Below are 19,561 nucleotides of genomic sequence, written 5' to 3'. Positions count from 1 at the left end.
CTGCCCTTTGCTCTAGAAGAGGACACTGTCTCCATCTTCCAAGACTATTTACTCTAGAAGCATCCTTGGAAAGATAATCTAGAATAAAGGCAATGAGTACCTGTGCTCACAAGATGTGCAGAGACACAAGAGATCCATAGAGAATTGTCTTCCAACGGTGAGTTGCTCAAAGCAGAGTGAGGAATGAAATCCAGGTATGCTGACTCCACAGCTCATGCTCTTTCTCTTAACTGGAAGGGATTGTAAAGATTATCCAACCCTTCTCCTTTATTGCTAATGAACATTTGAGTAAAGGAAGGTTCTCATGCTCTTTTTAAAGTAATATTTATTAAGGTCTATTGTATGCCACACGTTGGAGATGCCATGGTAGATAATAAAGTCCCGTGTTAAGGGGCCTCAGTCTAGTGGGAATGATGGGCATGTTTATGAATAATTGTAACTCAGTGTGTCAGAGGTATATACAGAGGGCTATGAGAGTATCTACTTAATTTCTCTATAAAACTTCAAGTGGGGCCGGCCCATGGCCGAGTGGTTACATTCGCATGTGGCCCAGGGTTTTGCCAGTTCGGATCCTGGGTATGGACATGGCACTGCTCATCAGGCCATGCTGAGGTGGCATCCCACATGGCACAACCAGAGGCACTCACAACTAGAATATACAACTATGTACTGGGGAGCTTGTGGGGAGAAGGGGAAAAAAAAGGAGATTGGCAACAGTTGTTAGCTCAGGTGCCAATTGTTAAAAAAAAAAAAAAATCTAGCCTTACCAAAATGACTTCTTAGTTGTAATACCTTGCCAATTGGAAAAAAGAAAAACTTGAAGTGACTTTCAAATTAAAGAAATGTGCAATTAAAAATGTGTAAATACCTAATTTCTCATGGATAAGTTTTAATATGGTTGCCTTAGAACCTAAATATTCTGTTGTGCTTGTTGAGAAACTATTTAATAGGTCATAAACATGACAAATCACAAAAGTGTTCAAGTGTATTCTTCCTGTGTACATTTAGGGAACCTGAAAATTCTTCTAGTAGTCACACTGTTAACTTTTACCGTAGAAATTTATTCTTCCAAGTCTAGTACCAGCTGAAATAGATCCTTGCCTTTCTCTACCACTTACTGATTCATCCTCAGGACTATCAATGATATAATTTTATTTTCCATCACAATAACTCTTAATGAGGGAGAGGAATTGCATCAGAGCCACATGAATAGTGACGGAGATCTTATTCAAGGTTCTAGGGAAGAGTGAAGAACTGACATAGAGTGTAAACTCTGAACCTTGGAGGTTTGAAAGCTGTTACAATTCCTTAAATATCCCGCCCCTTAAAAACTTTAACAGCTATTAAAGAAATAACAAGTGTTATACAAGCCTTGGGTCTCTAGACTTTTATTCCAGCTGTATGGTGCTAGTTCGGGTCTGTTATCAGGTAAGGCCCCTGGAGAAGCTTCTGTTGAAGGCGCTCCTGGTGAACTCCCTAGAGAGCAGAGACCATCCTCTCTTGCTTGATCGCCACGCTGCCAGCCTGTCTATCATAGACTCACACTTCGTGAAGATGTTGGGATGAGGAGTGGGATGCCGAGCAGGATGGAGGGGAAGGCAGACTGTGGGCACTGTACACTGTGCTTGCATGTGTGCGTGGGCACGTGTGAGTGCGTGTGTGTACAGATGTGTGTGTGCACGCGCATATGTAGGCTTTAAGAAAACACAATTTGACATGTGACTAAGCACATACTTTTTTTTAATTTCAGAAAGTAATACCCTATTATGTGACGCTATGTAATTAAATTATCAAGTGCTGTTAATGGTATAGGAGTCGTGCATTCATTCTTGCTCAGCTTTGCCTCCTTGAAGATCAAGACAAGGCCTTTGTTGATCCACAGCAAAGCTAGTGAAGAAGGGGAGGAAGGCGCCACCCCTCTTCTTTGTCGCCCAGCCCAGGGAGCCTGCCTTTTGCTCCTTCTGTATCTGTTGAAGCTCCACCAGTGGCAGATGTGTCGCTGTATTTTATGTGATTCTGGGAAATTCTGGGGCAAGAAGTGACCCACTAAAACACATTCTAAGTTCTTTCCTAAACTTTGTTGAAGGTTATTTCAAGTGGGCAACGGCAGGGTGTCCGTGTGAACACCAGCATTACTTGCTTCATGTCATCGTGTTTCTCATGGGAGCTCCTGAGTTTTGATTACACGTGGTGGTTTGAATTCCCAACTTGTTCGAGGCACCGTTCCCCATACCAAACATCTTCTGGGGTTCCTGCATCTTCTGTTCCCTGCCACTATAGATAGGACTTTGCTCTTGTTTTCTTGCGTGTCTGTCACGTTGAGTGATTCCTACATATGGGTGTGAGTTGCTCCAAGACAGCATCAGGAGCTCATGCTGGTTGGTTTGTGGCCTGCCCGTCTGACAGCAACATCGAATTTTTTTAAACAGTGTTTTAGTGGAAAGGCAAAATAGTGCCGTCCATTTAACAAAGTTCCTTAGCAAACTAATAATAATTTGAGAGAGATCATTTTCAAGTTCATATCCTGATGCAGCCCAGTGGAATGACGTGTGATGTTCTGTCCCCCGACTGTACTCTCACCTCACTAGACATGGTACGTTTTTAAAACATGCACCATGGAAATTTGCTTGAGGACTTTATCGGTGGCGTGCATCACTGTGCAGACACAACAGCAAGAAATGTCGCCTCTGGACACACAGACACCTTTAAAGTCAGCAGCATGTCCCACTACGGGTACTGCCTGTCCTGCTGCCCGAGCCCATGTCCACTTGGGTGTCGTAGTGTGCTTGCCCAGGGATGCCCTGTGAACGTTCCCTGCCCCTCAGGGAAACCAGCCAGGTGTGTGGAGGCGAGAAACTGCGGCTATTCACCCACTCTGCCACATTAACAGCTTTCAATTGCTGGCATTCTACTCAGTGTTTTAATTTGTAAGTTTGTTTTTATTCATTCCACTCATTTCAAAGCAAGGGTTCAAGCCTCAAATTTGTCTTTTGTTTGATATTTTTAAATCAGTTTTAACCTTTATTATCCCAGGCGTATAGAAATTCTGCAATTTTAACATGGGAGTTTAACGGGCATTTAGGAAGATGTTCAAAATAAAGACTGAAGTATTCACTGGTTAGAAAGAAAGTATGTTATTGTTTTCCACCTTGACCCTGGCCTGGCAGCATCTACCCCACCTCTTGGCCCTCCGCCTCCTCGGGTCTGTCCTCACGTGCAGAGAGGGCTGGGGGCCAGGCCCAACCGTCCATCAAGGCCAGTGCCCAGACGCACTCCCCGAGTCAGCCTGGGTAGATGGAGGAAGGATCGATACCCACTGCTTGCTCTTACTTTCACAGAGTGTTCTGAGTTGCCTCAGTTTACTCTGCTTGTGCCAGAAGTCCCTATGAGGGTGGTGTTCAGTTCCTCATTGCTGGAGCTTCCTCAGCATTTGTGGGCTACCCCCAGGAGACAGTGCCTTCCAGCACCATCCAGATGTCTGTTCCCAGACTCAAGGATGGTTGCCATCTTTGGATCTCATCCTTGTGAAGAGGTCAGGCCTTTCTGCCACCCATAAGACACTCAGGCTCCCCTCACACGCGCTGCCAGCTTAATGGGAATATAGCAGTGATGTGCCCAGAACAGATGACTCATCTTCATATGTGGAGAAGAAATTCACATTGTTTTAAGTGTACACCAGCAGCTGCTGTCATTCAGCTCGGAGCAGATGTGAGACCTCCAAAAGCTTTGCCGATAATTAAAATACTAACAGTGAGCGTTTTACCCCAGCTGCAGGTTCTGTTTACTGTAAATTTGATTTTAATGGTGCCTCTGTGCTGTTACGGAGGAGGGTTTGCTTTTTACCTTCGTACAAAAGTGTCTACAATGAAGACAAATGTCTGTTTCCTCTCATTTCCTCGGGAAAGAGATGAAGACACTATAACATACAGGAAATCTGAACATACCTACAAAAATGAATGTGATCTCTTTATAGGGTTTGCCAGAAAAACAAAAGGAGACAAGTTTAATCTGCCCGTTAGCCTTTAAAGTCAGCCTTGTTGGAGGAGTGCCTGCTAATGACGTTGGCTGGGCTGCTTATTTGCATAATTTTACCCTTTAAAATGTGTATAATGTGTACAACTTTTGAAAAATAGGCCTTGTCTCCCAATATTGTGTTATCTGTATTGGGAGCTCTGTAAGAATGTCAGAGGACACTTAGGAAAAGGTCGTTGGGCTTCCTAATTTTCTGTTTCTATAGCACAAAACAGAATGTCGGTGCTAGTTTGAGTTGAGGTTTTAAAGTCCAGCAGAGACGGCCTTACAGTAAGCAGACTGGGCCGCCGTGTATCTGGACTCTCTGACCTTCAAGAAGACTCCTGGACGCTGCTGGCCTGAAATTTCACGACTTGTTCAAGCCCCTAAATCCCCCGAATGCAAGAGTGTGGGGGTGCCTCCATCTTGCCTTCTGCCAGCTGTGACGAGTAATCCTGATGCGCAGGAGCAGGGTGAGGGCTGGGTCCCTGGGGCCACGCGCTCCCAGGGAGGTACACATCCTGGAAGGCAGGAGAGAAAGTGCCCAAGACAGACTCCACCTCCCAGTGGCCAAGACCTCGACACCCAAAAATGGGTACGAAATGCCAAACACATAGCCTCCCTTCCCCCTGCTTGCTCTGTTCCAGGCAGAATTAAGACACTTGAGCACTTTCGGCTAGTAAATCAGCTGGCTGTTTTTAAGAAGTGCTCTTCATGGGTAAATGACAAGAGCAGAGCACTTTACAATCTAACTTTAAAGTCCCTTTTCATCACCCTCGTGAAGCATGATGACACTATTTCTGTCACATGAGTCAAATTTCCAAAGTTCTATGGTTGTCACATTGTGATCTATCGACAGGCCGGCTCCCTGCAGGCCCGTGTAGCAGCAGAGAAACAGTTAACCACACCCTGCCCTTCACGTCCCTCCCAGAAAGGCCTGTTCAGATAACCTTAAAGGACTATTCTTATCTTCCTGTGTGAGATTTGTGTGCATGGCTCCCATTACTGTTAGAGCTTCATGCATGAAAATGATAATATATACCTAAGGGCCTGATATAATACAAAATTTCTTAGGGTTTGTGACTTTAAAGGTAAAATATTGTCTTTTATTCTTTGTCACTCTTCAGTGCCCATGGAAATATCTAGGCCCACGGAGACTATTCGTGGTGAAGTTAGAAACCTGGCTGATCATGTATTTCCAACTTGAGATAAAATTTATTCTTAGTTTTTTCTGAATATCTTAGAATTTCTTTCAGGGGTCTTATATGATTATCTTCGATCATTACCAGTCCTAAATATAGTACTCATGATAATTGAGAAAAAAGAACTAAGACTTTTGTTGCCTAAATGTGTATCCTGGCTTGATGTAAGTATTCCTTCAGTAAAAATTGCACAGTGTATCTTATGAAATCATGTATTTGGAGTGATGTGAAACAGTCTCTTGAAATGATGTGGACTTCAGTTAATTTTTCACAGAAAAATAATTTTCCTCATCTCTTCTTATAAAACAATGGCCTTCCTGAAATTGAGGCTGGAGCGATGACTTGCACCGTAACTCTTGTATACATACTTTTATATGTTTATTTGTGGCATAAAGCTGATATTTACCAAAATTATTTTGGTAACTTTAATTATTATGCTGTCGCATATCTAACACATCCTTAGGCCAGCTTATAGCAGGTTAGGGTTCAGAATGAGCAAAACACGATTGTGCTCTGAAATAAGTCTCACTAGCATAGCTATCGTATTTAACAAGCATGCCAAATACTAAAAATAATTTTAATATTGTATCTCCAATAACCTAAATATTTCTAATTTGTGTATGAATTTTATTAACAATGACCAGAATGCATTTGTAACTCTTGAAAATAATAAATGTAGGGTACTAACCATCCTTGGTTCTCTCCAAAAAATGAAAAATGATGGCAAAATTGTCATTTCGGCATGGGGATGAGCCCCAGAGGCACTGTAACCCCTGCGGTTATAGACCAGATCGGAACTCTTACCCCGCTTGATTGGGCTTTTCCTCCAGGAGCCGGAGGCAGTGCGGAGCGGCTGTGTGGGGCACGCTCCCTAATTTGTGCTGTGTTAATATGGAGGGCACTTGCTTCTCCAAAACCGGACTTCAGTAGAAGCTCTCTTAGGGACATCCTGCAGTAACACTGGTAGTTATTATTGTCCCCAAATGAATACATTATAGAGCAATTATTGATATCGATTTGACTGGCTATACTATTGGTGACTGCTGTTGTAAGAATAATTTATTCCCTTCTTTGAAATTTCTAAAAGCTTATATTTCATTGAATTTTAATTTGTCATTTTTCCTGCTTTCACTTGAAAAACTTATAAGCTTTTGTGACATTAAAATATGGCTCTAATTTATTAGCATAATCTGTTAATATTGTTTCATTTTAATAGACATTAAGTATGATTTCTTAACATTCTTGTTAAAATTACATCTTAAAATTGAAGTCGAGAAAAATTATATGTGGCTTAAGAATCACAGTGTCATGTATGCCCCAAATTTTTATGCAAAATGTATTACTTTTTCAATCGCATCATGTTCCAGGTACTTTAATTATAACGATGAACCAACCTAGCATTTTCAAGCTTAGTGCCCTCCCAAAATATAAAACTTAAAACACCCACAGTATCTGAGATGTAACGTAGCAATGTATAAACATGTAACACTGTTTCAGGAGAAGCTTAGAAATTTAAAATAAATGCTGGCTGGTAGCAGCCAAGTGGCTTACACAGGATATTAGCACAGGCTTCCCCATCGCATTAGGCATTTCACCCCACACAAGTCTTTCTAATGCCATCTTTATCTGCTACGCGATGCATGAAATCTACTTTCAGTTTTAGAACTGCTAGAGACCTTTGACCCGTTTAGTGGAGACACAATGTGACCTTTCTATTGTCATTGGCTTTCATTCTACTGAAAATTCTATGAATTTTTATTACAAGGTTTTTTTAAACCAAGCTGAGGCTCCAACAAATTACTTGACGCAGATGAGATGAAGTTGTTGGAGTGGTGGTGGGTAAGTTTTACAGCCAGCGTGTGTGCGCCGAGGAGCCCGAGCCTGTGTCCTGCAATGTCATACGCCAGTAACTGCTGAGCCTACTATTGGATAAATACATCATTTTATGGAACATTGATTGTTCTATAAACCCAATGGAGTATTATGCTCTATGATCAAACCATTTAGATTGTGTGTAGAGCACAGAAAATGCCATATTCAGGATGGTACTAAAAGTGCCATTTGTGTATTTTATGGATGTCATTACAGGGGAAACTTCTCTCTGTAGGCCCTGTTTACTGCAAAATTTTTTAGTCTGTAGTGACATTTTTCATTCACAACGTATGCCTTCAAGAGAGGGGGCCCTTGTTTTATTTGTTTCATTCGAGTTTACTGCACAAATTCTGTACATTTTAATTAAATGTAAGCTTAACAAAAGCATAAGGTATTTATTCTGTGGGAAAAAATGATGACAGTAACACCAGAATCACACACATACCAAAAGGAGGTAGTCAGGTCCTCAACCCCATCTCCAGCTTCCCAGAAGCGCAGCAGACAGCCGTGCGGAGCCGTTAGCCCGGGGTGGGGGTACGAGTCTCTGCGGCTTCACCCCTCCCCTGCAGCCTGGCGGGGTGTGTGCTTTCCAACTCTGGATGTGTTCTCTTCAAAAACAACACACAGGAAGGCACTGAGCTTCATAATGATCTTCTGGAGAAGTGAGCCTCAGTAGAAATCATTTCCCTGAAAACAAATCCTCAACCCAAAAAAACCCTTCTGATTCCAGCCGAGTTGTAGACTTCCGATGCCTTTAGCCCTGAGAAGGGAGGACATCTCTGTACTCATGAAAGCAAATGATCAGTGGGTTGGGATTTCATAAACGGGCGCTGGGCTGCATTTTAACTTCATTTGCACCTTCTCCACAAAGCTATTTATTGTCCTCTTGGAAACAGATCCAAAAAGCACTGATTTAGATATGCTCTTTGATTAGCTGCTGTCGTTGCACTAAGATCCAACATTGTCTTTGAACAATATAACATGTAATACAAATATTCTGTTGGGCAGCCGTGCTCCATTGAGGATGCGTGTGATTTTGGAGCTGTAACGGTGACTGAGCAGTTCAGGAGAAGACCTGTACAAAGTTCCTGTTTAACAAATACCGTATGCATTTGGCCATTTGCATTGGTGAGCCTTACAGTTCATATTTACTAGGAAGATCTCAAAAATTGAAGTTGATGTACCCAGTAAATTCTTGGTCATAGCCCGGTTAGAATTTAAAGTTACAGTAGAGATTCACATTAGTTTAAATGACACTTGAACTTCTACACAGCTCAACATTAATTCATTATGGTCGGAATGGAAGAATCTTCAGTGGGTGAATCTTTTTCAATCTGATTGAGGCTGTTACATTTTATAGGTGCTATTTTTCAAAGCAGTACTGACAGCACTCGAAGTTATTAAATTGCTGAATCAAAAGATGGACCTGCACTCGCATTTATGAACTGTGATGGAATAGCTGGGCTTGCGCTGAGCAGAGGGTGCGATGTTGGTGTTGTTAAGCTTCATCACACCACGTAGTGACAGCAATATTTACCCATGTAGTTTACTTTAATGATCTGGAAGTGGCTTAACCCACCTCCAGATTCAAATACACTCAGTAAGTAGTTCAGAATAGCATAATTATCAATGCTGCAAGGGATTCAGAGGGTAGTCCTCCAGCCCGTCACAGACTAAAGGGAATTGCTTGGACTCGAGCGCATAGGGCTTCTTTCAGAGCTGACCGAAGAACAGGATTTTTGTTCTCTCCCAACCACGGTAGTTTCTCCTGTTTTTAATGTAAAGGCACCATGTCCTCTTCTGTAATTAATTGGGGGGGAGGAGAGGGTGATTTGAAGGCTTCTTTCTTTATTTTTGTATCTATGTTTCTTTTTTCTTTTTTTCCCCAAACTCTAAATTAAACTGAAAATGACCTTGAAATTAGAGAATGGACAGAAACAAACAAATCAAGTTTAGGGTGTAATGAGGGGAGGAGAATGTTACAAACACGGTAGAAAGGAAGAGGGAGGAGAGTAATTGCAGGCATACCAGAGGAGGACCTTGGCAGGTACAGTAGACAAAGGTCTCTGGGTCCTAGTGGATGGCGAGCTGCCCAGGAATGGCAACACCCGCCCAGCTTAAATTCAGGTGTGCGTGGAGGTGTGAACATCAGTCTGTGGAGTCTCGCCTTCATCAGGCCTTCTGAGCCCAGTTCTGACCTCTTCGAAGAGAAAGAATTTAGGGAGGATTAAAGTTCAGAAGAAACCATGAGATTAGGTTGAAGCATGTAGACAGTGATTCAGCCCTTTCTTTCTAGGATCTGTGTGGTTTAACCTAATCTCATGCTTACCTTCTGAACTTTAACCCTCCTGAGGGTGTGTTTTCCTTCTGTAAGGCAGGAGAAGGGCGAAGGGGGAGGGGGAGGACGGGAGGAAGCTCTCTTCAGCAGCCATATCCCTGGGAAGGTCAGTTTAAATGCCCTAGATTAATTCCCTGAAAACTCTCCATGTGCTCACATAACCTTTGGGAAGTCTGCAGAGCCCTACGGGTAGCTGTCCTACGACATCTCCTGCCAAGCGTCCCGCAGTAGGTGTTCAGGAAGTGCTTGCTAATGGAGGCCTGTAGAGGTGCTGGCTGGGAGCCTGCTTTAGTGGTCCCCAGTTGTTCTCAGTAAACAGGAGGGAAGACAGGTACATTATCGCTAGGTAATTCCCTAAGCCAGAATCATCAACATTTTGGACCCTCCTCTGGGAAGGTTAATTGACCTTTAAGGTGTGATGGTTTATGTCTGCCTGGTTGGTGGGGGCATGGTAGGCATGGTTCACCCATGGCTATCTGCCCAGCCCGAGCAGCGTTCCCTGGTCATAATATTCAGAAGGCACTGAATGTGTAAACAGAAGGTTCTGCTACTGGAGATCGTCCTGGTTGACCCCACAGGTCTTTTCTTGACCTAAGAGTTTATGATTCCATAATCTTTCTAAGATTCACGCTATAGAGAGTTCTCTGAGAAAGAATAAATGTTAACTGGTCCTAATCTTTGTTTAAAAAAAATAGACTACTTATACATTTTACTTTCTCTCTGGAAATCAGAGCCTCAGAGGCTGAAAGAACTTGCTGTACAGAAGATCGATCCTGCAGCCTCGGTCTGCAGTGAGCTCTGCTCCAGTTAGTGCCACACACTCTCCAGCAAGTGCCACTCTTGAGGCTCTCCTGCTCCCTTACCCTTCCAAGTGGAGGCTCTCTCTGGCCTCAAAAGTTAAGGAGGGTGCAATAGTGTGACTTCCTGTGATTCCAGCTGTTGGACAAGTGAATGCAGGACATCACAACTTCACAGCATTGTATGTGAAATAGGCCAGAGTTTGCCTTTCTATAACTTACCGTGATTCCAAATCCAGGACCATCGCCTACAGTCTGGGTATGAGTCTGGACGTGTCCTCCTGGTAAATATGATCCAACAGCTTCTGTGGATCCTGCATGAGATACTGTGCCCACTGGAGGGTGGGCCCTGTCTGGGGTCTGTGCTTAGAGCAGACTGTATTGAAAGAAAGGCCTTCTGACAGAACAGCACCAACATGGTAAGCAAAATCGTGGTCTTATTTTTAAGGGATACTAGCAATAAATAATCAAACAATTCTTAGTCCTTTTCTTTCCTTTGGTAAGAATAAAGTATGCATTTTTAAAAAATGACCTATATTAAAGAGAATAAAGTGAAATATCTCAAAAATGTGGTTGCCATTGAAATATGGAAATGCTTACTATAGTTATGTATAGATCATTCTCTTACTTAGGAGGGAAGGAGGCAATAAGAAGAAAACTGATAGAAAATTTGAGATTTAAAGAAGAAAACAGGAACTCTGTTTAACAAAGAGTCAGTCTCTTTTTTATGAAAATAAAGATTGTGATTTTCAGTCATATTTTACTGTCAGGTTGTTAAACACACGCACTGGCCTGTGTTGCAGGTGACGCTGGGGGAGGTGGGTGTGTGCACTCGCCCTGTGCCCCTGGCCAGGCCCCGCCTCGCCCCGCCTCCCGTCCTGCCCGCCCCTGCGCTCAGGCTCTCTGGCCTCCTCCCCTCCCATCCTGGGTTCTGCCTTCAGAGCCTTCTCTGAGAAGCGCGAGGACAGCTCAAGTCTCTGGCCCCTGGCGCGTGTAAGATGGGCTGGGAACTCTCTGTCCTGTAGCAGCCACGGGCCTTTCAGGATTCCTCTGCCTTCCTGGGCCGTGTCCAGAGTACAGACTGCAGGCTGTGAGGGACAGTTGCCTTCAGATGGGACCTGGGACCAGTGGGTGGACAGCTCGGCAAGCAGCCTGCAGTGGCTCTGGAGGGTCCCACCCTTCCCGCCCCCCAGCACTTCACTGCCCACTCCTGTCCCTGCTCCTCCTCCTTTCCCGGCTCTTCTTGTCTCTTTACTTTCACACGTGCCCATGTCCCATGGGCTTATCTCAGTATTTTCTGAAACAATCACAGTGCTTTCACTAAGAGGAATTTGGGGCTAGCATTTACAAAATAAATGTTGTACCCACTGTTACAGTTGTAAGATAGATGCGTTCGTTTTACCTTCCTGCCTAAACACATGCCAGGCCCTTCTCTCTGCAGCCTTTGCCTGGATGCCTGAGTGCCGGTGATGGAGTCTGAGCCAAGGCGCTAATCCCCTGACGGCAGGGTGCCCCCACCCCTTGCCCCATGCCGCGGTGCCCCAGCCTCCTCCCCTCTGCTGGGGCTCCTGCTGCGTCTGCCGCAAGCCCTTCCCCTCCCAGCCCAGGGTGATTGTTTGGGTGGTCCTGTCCCTCGGGCAGGCTGGGAAAGTTGTTGCTTTGATTCATCTTTCCTGAATATTCTTTCCTGCAGCCTGAATGTGTTTACCTCTCTACTGTGGTACTTGTCACCTTACATAATCTTTAAGTCACTCAACAAACACATCTTTGTTGAATGTTTGCTGCGTGCCAGACACTTGACATATACCCACAACGCAGAATAAGACCGTGCGCTCTCAGAGCTGCCCCTCAGCTCTGACCTGTTATGCTTCCCTCCTGAGTCCCCAAGCGGCCAAGAGCCTGCATCCAGACTCTGTGCCAGGGCCTGGCACACAGTGACCGATGGGGGACTACACCTGGCAGGCAAGCTGCCTTTTCACCTAAGTCTGGAGCCTGACACGCAGTAGATGCTCAATAAATACCTGTTGCATTAAACTCTTGCAGCTCTTCTTATCGACTGCATAGCTTTAAATTTAACATGCAAGGCTTTCATTCTCTTGGTTGAGTAAACAAAGCTACCCTCTGTAATATTTGGACATTGAAAAAAGTTTCGTTTGAGCCGGAAGATGCTACTGACTATTTACTTACCTTCACTACCACCAGTGGCTGACTGTCTTGTTAGAAATGACAGTCATGGGGGGGTGTTGACCGTATTCCTCCCTGGGAACTGCAAGAGCAAACAGTGGCTGATAGAGTTGTACTGGACAAACCAGGAGTAGGGAAACGTGCCCGCTAGCGTCACAGCGTCTTCGCCCTTGCACCAGTAGCACACCCGCCAGAGCCCCGGCGCCGGGAGTGCTTCCCCTTCCGAGTGGGGTTCACAGTAATGTTTCTGTTGAAAAATGGTCGTACTTTTAAGCCTGAAAGTCATATTTCTAGGCTCTAACTGGTCCCTGTCTCCCATAGGCATTGTTTCCAAGTCCTACGAATGCCGTCTGAAGGGCCAAGGCGCCACCTTCGTGGAGACGGACAGCCCCTTCACCGCGGCCGCGCTGGCGGAGGAGTCCCCCGTCAAAGAGCGGCCCCTCCGGGGTGGGCGGCGGCCAGCGGCGCCCGAGCAGGTGCAGCAGGTCATCATCATCCAGGGCTACGACGGGGACTTCGCCCTCGATGCCTCCGTGGAGGAGACAGCCGCGGCCACGCTGCAGACGCTGGCGCTGGCCGGCCAGGTGGCCCGGGTGGTGCACATCACGGAAGACGGGCAGGTCATCGCCGCGAGTCAGAGCGGGGCACACGTGGGCGGGGTGGCGCCCGGGACGGTCCTGCCAGAGCAGTTGGCCGACGGAGCCACCCAGGTGGTGGTCGTGGGGGGCTCAATGGAAGACCACGGTGTGGACGAACCCCTGAGCCCAGGTGGTGCCATGATACAGCAGGTGACCAAGCAGGAGATCTTAGATCTCGCAGAGGCCAGCGTCTCCCCGCCAGATGCGGCCTCTGCCCTGGATGCCCTGCTGTGTGCAGTCACTGAGTTGGGAGGGGCAGAAGGTAGGGCTGGGCCCGAAGAGAAAGTCAGATCTGGCCACAAGGACGTGCTGGTCCAGCTGCCCAGTCAGGAGGTGTCCCATGCTGCCGCCCCACCCGAAGCTCCCGAGATCCACATGTTCCAGGACATTCAGGAGAGCCCCACTGCCATGGAGCCCGTGGAGGTGCTGACCCAGGTGGTGCGTCCCTCGGCCGTCATCGCCTCGCAGGAGCGGGCCCAGGTGGCCTTCAAGAAGGTGGTGCAGGGGGTACTCCAGTTTGCTGTCTGTGACTCGGCCGCAGCTGGCCAGCTCATGAAGGAAGGCGTCACACAGGTCATTGTGAATGAAGAGGGCACCGTCCACATGCTGGCCAGAGAAGGCTCTCAGATCATCATGCAGGAGGCCGAGGCCCACGGCCAGCACGTGGATCTGGCTGAATCGGACGGGGAGATCTCACAGATCATCGTGACTGAGGAGCTAGTCCAGGCTATGGTCCAGGAGTCCAGCAGCAACTTTCCTGAGGGTGCGACTCATTATATTGTGACAGAACTGCCCCCGGGGGTGCAAGATGAGACGGGCATGTACTCCCACACTGTGATAGAGACGGCAGACTCTCAGGAGATCCTGCAGGCCGGGGCTGCACTCAGCGCGGAGGCCATGGTCCCTAATGGAACCGAACAGTTGACGAGTATGGTCATTTACACCCAAGATGGCTCCCCAGCAGCGACAGTAATTCAGAGCCAAAGAGAGAGTAACGAACTCCAAGAAGCCTAAAGCGTGGGTCTTTACGCTTGGCACAGGCGGACGTGGAAAGACCCAGCTCGCATGGGTACAGCGTTCCCTGAACGTTTGCAAAGCCTTCGAGGCAGTGACGTCATGCTCCAGAGGAGAGCCGCACCTCGAGGCCAGGCCGACAGCCACTGCTGGGAGCGCACACGAGGCACCGTGGCCAGTGGGCCAGGGGACCGCTGCTGAGCATGGCCAAGAAGGCCCAGGCGGCCGGGGCTCCAGAGGGAGAGCCTGTGCAGACCAGATCTGTGTACTGTTCGGTTCTTTTGTTAACCGCATCTTCCCTCCGTTCTGTCTACTGTGCTGGGGAGAAGCTAAGTGTTTTCCTGGGTTTTTCCCCCTACAACTGTTTTCCCATTTCCCTTAGCAAAGGATTTGTGCCCTGGGGGGAAGAGAAGGACAGGTGTCTTGTGGCTTGAGACATGTCTGCTCTTACAGGCCCCGTGTCGCCGTTTCAACATTGTATTATATGTTTGGTTAAAAATGCAGCTACAAGTATTCCACAGTGTCCCCAGACCAAAGGAAGCCTGTTCGTTCATTTCCTGTATCGTTTCCCTCTCTGCAGAGATTGTAGGTATGTTCATTGCTCTGGTTGCATTCTGCTTAAAGAAACCTCCTTCACCCTATGGTTAAGAAAAGCCTTGACGTTTATATTCAGTTAGAATGTACCTTGATTAAGACCGCCTGATGCTTCCAATTTTGACTTAGTTTCGTACAATAAAGCCTATATATAAAATGTGCACTCTGGAAAATACTGTTCATATCAATATTTTGCTTTTTATAATGAATGTTCGTATTGGTATCATTTTTGCAGGGTTTATTTGTGGCTTCTGTCGGTGTGAAAGAGCTGACATTAAACATTAATAATGGAGCTGCGCCTGCAGCGCTGGCGCTGCCCGGCCTCGCGTGTGTCCAGCTGTGGGCTCGCTGCAGCTGCGGAATGCAAGGTCATGTTCCAACGACTCGTTTCCGATGCGATTGCTCTTCTTCCTTCTCCAAACTTGTAAACTAATCCCCTCCCCAAATGCAAAGGTGGTTTTTGTTCTGTTTCTTTTTTCTTTGAAATAAAATTATAACATTAAAAGACAATGATGGCATTGTATTTATAGCAGCCGGCCCATGGGCATCTGTAGAGCCTGAAGAGAACTAGTGCTCCTGCCTGACCGGGGTGCTCCCCCTCTGCCCGCGTGTGTGTGTGTCCTGGTTTCTCACAGACGTCTGCAGCGTGGTGCTGTTTTCGGAATGTTTGGCACATGGCCCAGGCAGATTCTGGTGACAATAACATATTCCACCGTGGTTAGTATCAAAAAATTCTGAAGAACAGACAGACAGAAAAGGAAGAGAAAATGGTACCTTTTGGGTTTAAATAGAAGTACTGTTCACAGCCCTTCCAGAGAGGACCGCATGGAGGTGAGGCTGCCAGAGAAGGTGAACCGGCCGCCCTGCTCCTCGCCTCATCCTCATTGCTCTGAGTCCTAGGGCCACCTCCCTTGATACAGCTGACCCTCCAAAAAAATAGAACGTACAACCTGAAGTTTGACACTGAGATTCGTAATTAGCTGAGTATGACTTGCTCATGTTTCTTAAAAATGGCAGAGTAATTCATTTCTTCCTAAACACTGTCTTCAGCAAACAGTGACAGGATTAACTCCCGTTTGTCATCAGGATAAAGGTGACCTTTACAAAGTGAAGCCCCCTCCAAGCTTCTCATACACATTTTTAAAAAAGGTGGGGGATGTTTTTCCTTGGAAATATCTCTCCTTGTTCGTTCCCCCGCTGGCTGTAGCCCGCGGTCCTCGGCTCGGATGCTAATTCCTGGCTGTGCTTAGTCCTGTCTGGCTAACCTTTCTGCTGCAGCCCAGGCTGTTGACACTGACGTGCTGCAGTTTACCGTTTGTGATTTATTTAGGATAAATATGTCTCAGGTGGCATTTAATCCTTCATAAAACCAGTGTAGCCTGCAGTGTCAGACCAGCAATCACATGTATGCACAATGAAAAGAGCAGCCCTTTGCATAAAAACATTGTACAGAAGGTGTTTTGAGGCTCAGAAGGATTGCAAAGGACCCACTAAGCTATTGTATCCTGTAATTACCCAGGGAGTTAGGTTAATGTTACCTCTCTTTTCTCTCTCATTACGTAACTATCGGGATGTGAGGGAGTTGAAGAAGCACACACACAAGCGTGTGCCTCAGAATAATGAGGTGTGGCCGGTTTTGTGATCAGGGCACATTCCTGCAGCATGGATTCGCTGTACAGAAGGCACGCACAAGCTCACAGCTTCCTTGAGGTTTTCGCCAGAGAATACAATAGAACTTGAAAGAAGTAAAAAAATAAAGCAAACGAAATATGTACTTGAGACTGTAATCCAGAAAGACCACCTCAGTATTAAGGTACAGCCAGTTAAATGATTGAGGCTCCAGGAATCTGGCATGATGCAAGGAGGACCGGACTGCCCAAGTCAGCATGTGGAAAGAGTTTAGATTTCCACTTGCGTCGCAGAAGCTGGGTGTGCTCACCATGCATGGTGGAGAGTTACCGAGAGCAGTTTCCATACAAAGGAAGTTTTGGCCCCGTAACGTCACTTCCGTGGAACATGGTGACTCAAGCGGGCATCCCGCTGGGATGCTGGAGCCTCGCTGAGCAGTTGGAGCGGAGGAGGGACAACGCCCAAACATCTCCCACCAAACCACGAAACACGGCAAACCAGCGTCATTAGACGGGTACGAGGAACATCCTTTTGCTACTTGGTTTGCTTTGAAGAACCAAGACAATGTGCTAAGATCGTGTCAGTGTGGCGCCAGAAGTTGCACTATCATTTATCAGCTCAATCCAGAAATGTGGACCCAAAGTCCTAGGAGACAGATGGTGAGGAGTCTCAGTGGACTTTTGTTCAATCAACTAATACATCACGGTGGAAACCCCATGGCGGCCCAGGCCTGGCCACACTCGTGCCAAACTCCACAGCTCCGACCCCCCACTCCCTCTAAGTAAGAGCCCCACTGCCCAGTAGCGCAGCATCCAGGAAATTCTGCGACCACTTTCAACATTTGTATTTCTCATCCTATGAAACCTTTTGTTTTCCTGAACATAGAGATAAAATAATGGCATAAGGAAAGAACTGAAGAGCCAGCTTAGCACTGTGACCCAGAGTTGGTTCTAGGAAGAGAATTAGGGAACAAGAAAGTCATTCATTCAGCAAACTAAAAAAAGAGCTGTGAGTTTCTCCTTATTTTACCGTTTAATATTAGCCCATTATTTCAGAGCGCACAGCTCACTTAGGCAGCCTCCTCCTGCTCCATCTTGTTGAAGAATACAATTCGTTTTCTACTCCTCCAGGGTGATATCATTTTACATGAAGAAGAAAGTTAGCTCAGATGGCAGTTATGCGTTTCGGAAGCACCTTCTAATCAGGGACTGGTGATTCATTGTTAGCTTCAGCGGGCGATCCATCTGACATGTAAGGGGAAAAATTAGCAGCTGTCACTGCATGATGAGTTAATTTCCTGATAGGCCTGACACTGAAAAGCCATTTGGAGACATGGCAATGGCTGACGAGAAAACCTGGCGCTGCTTTATAATTGGAGATGAAGAAAGGGCAGAGAAACAGGCCCGGGAGGGGCCTGCGCATCTCCGGGGGTGTGCTGGTGTCTGCGCGTGCTGGCATGGCACGTGGCCGTGCCTGCCCTCACAGGCGCGTCCCCGTGTCCATGGGGGACACCCGCCCCCACCCTGTGCCTGTGGAGTGCATGCATGCACCTTCGAGGTTGGAGAGTGACACAGGTGCCTGACATTTTCACGGAAAGGCGAGGGCACGATGTTCTCCTTTTGATAGTCCCCTTGGCAATTTTCATAATTGGAGCTCAGGCTTTCAATCGTGGGATAATGTTTTATCACCATAAAAAAGTAACCCCATGAAATAAATATTGTGGAAGCTCACAAGGAGGAAGCGAAGGTGACGGAAGAAGTGTTTTCCTGCAGAACGAGGAGGACGTGGGCGGCCCAGGTGGTTCGGTGAGTGAATGAGGCGTCTGGCCTCCCGCAAATTCTGCTCTGGAATCACTATTCCTCAGGGGGACCCATTTCCAGCCCAACAGCTTGGAAAAAAACACTTTTTTTAATATCCAGAAGATGGAAATTAGAAAGAGAGAACTTGAAGTATAAAACGGACTTGTAAGTTTTACCAGGAGGGGCTCGTGTGGTCTCCTTCGGGGGCGGGTGCTGGATGAAGACTTCACGTGTAGGATTCTAGACTCAGGACCAGAGGTGCTGACGCCGGCACTCTTCTTGGTGTTTACCTAAGTGAAGACTGAACAGCATTGAGAGCACCAAGGGCAGAGTCCCACAGTCACCGCTGCCTGTCTGGGAGGCTGGGTCTGTGGAATCCATGCGCAGAGCCTTCCTGCGGAGTCTTCACCTTGAGAAATGAGCATGAGGTGAGGAACCCCGTCCTTTCGCAGCCAAGGACAGGATTCTGGTTTCTCCTCTCTCAGATGGACGCAAAGGTGTAATGTCACCAACTTGCCCAGGAGCTGGCCTGGCCGAGAGAAGGGAACAGAATCACCTGTGCGAGCACATGGTCACAAAGACCTGCTACCAGAATTAAACAAATCCACTCTAAATCTCTCAAAGAATCATCTACTTACTCATGGCCTTGCATTGTCAATACCTTTTAGTAAATTCTTTTAAAATGACCTAATTTCAACATGGCTTTCAACATCACGAGAAGATAATTTATGACCAGGATAAGCAGGAGCATATGGCCCAGTCCACTGCGCCAGTGCCATTTCACTGCTCTCCAGAACGTCTCCTGTTACCCTTCAAATAACTGTTTAAGGAGAGGGATAAAAACCAACACAAAGTAAGGGTTTGTTTTTTAGTTTCCACACTGGGTTCTGGTTTAGAGACGACGAGCTGCGTTAAGACTTCTCGGGGACTGCCAGCTGCTCCAGGCGAGGGAAGCAGGCAAGGGAGTTTCGTTGGGAAGGGGGTTCCCTTAGCAGAATGACCTTTGTCCTCGCACACTGCTGCCCCCCAAAGCCTCCGAGGAGCCTCAGATCTGAAAATGCGGCCAGAATCCGACAGGAAGAGCTACACCCTGGCTGCTCCTGCCTCCTCCCTTTGCCCCCGCTGTGGTCTAAGGAGAGGGAGGAAGTTTCAACTTCAAAGCTGCGATGTGTGGCCCATGATGGAACATGTTTTACAACCCATAACTAAGAACCATCCCATGAGTCACTTTCCTGGTAACGGTGTGGATTCACGGTGACTCCACACGCCAGTTTCTCACCCACGTTCAGCAGGCCCTGCGATTTGGGGATGGGCTCTGGCCACAACACAAGTGGCATTAACCGGATGCGTCCCCCCAGAATGTGATTTCTGAACAGGCTGGAAGTTGAAGGTCCCCCACTGTGGCTGCCCGGGCCCACCCATCCCTGGTCCTCTGCCCTCCGCAGAGTCTAGGTTGCTTGTCTTTATCCCTGTTTCCCAGCAG

The 19,561-nt window shown here is 46.9% G+C and overlaps 1 protein-coding gene across 2 annotated transcripts in view; it reads left to right on the top strand.

Annotated features, from left to right (window-relative positions):
• The window catches only part of ZNF407 (zinc finger protein 407), a 448,885-nt gene extending 433,708 nt beyond the window's left edge, over positions 1 to 15,177 (top strand). The window contains exons 9-10 of one of the 2 annotated variants that reach the window (XR_011504354.1): positions 12,726 to 14,645; positions 14,886 to 15,177. Coding sequence is in view for 1 of the 2 variants with exons in the window: in XM_070512851.1 (XP_070368952.1) it covers positions 12,726 to 14,056 (1,331 nt within the window). In the remaining variant the exon portion in view is untranslated. Of the gene's footprint in view, positions 1 to 12,725 lie in introns of both variants that reach the window. The other variant, XM_070512851.1, reaches the window with a different exon arrangement.
• The last annotated feature ends 4,384 nt before the right edge of the window (positions 15,178 to 19,561 follow it).

This window comes from Equus asinus, chromosome 7 (assembly GCF_041296235.1).
Source record: "Equus asinus isolate D_3611 breed Donkey chromosome 7, EquAss-T2T_v2, whole genome shotgun sequence".
In the NCBI taxonomy this organism is placed as follows: Eukaryota; Metazoa; Chordata; class Mammalia; order Perissodactyla; family Equidae; genus Equus; species Equus asinus.
Note: the sequence above shows the minus strand (reverse complement) of the source record. Positions and strands in the feature narration are given on the sequence as shown.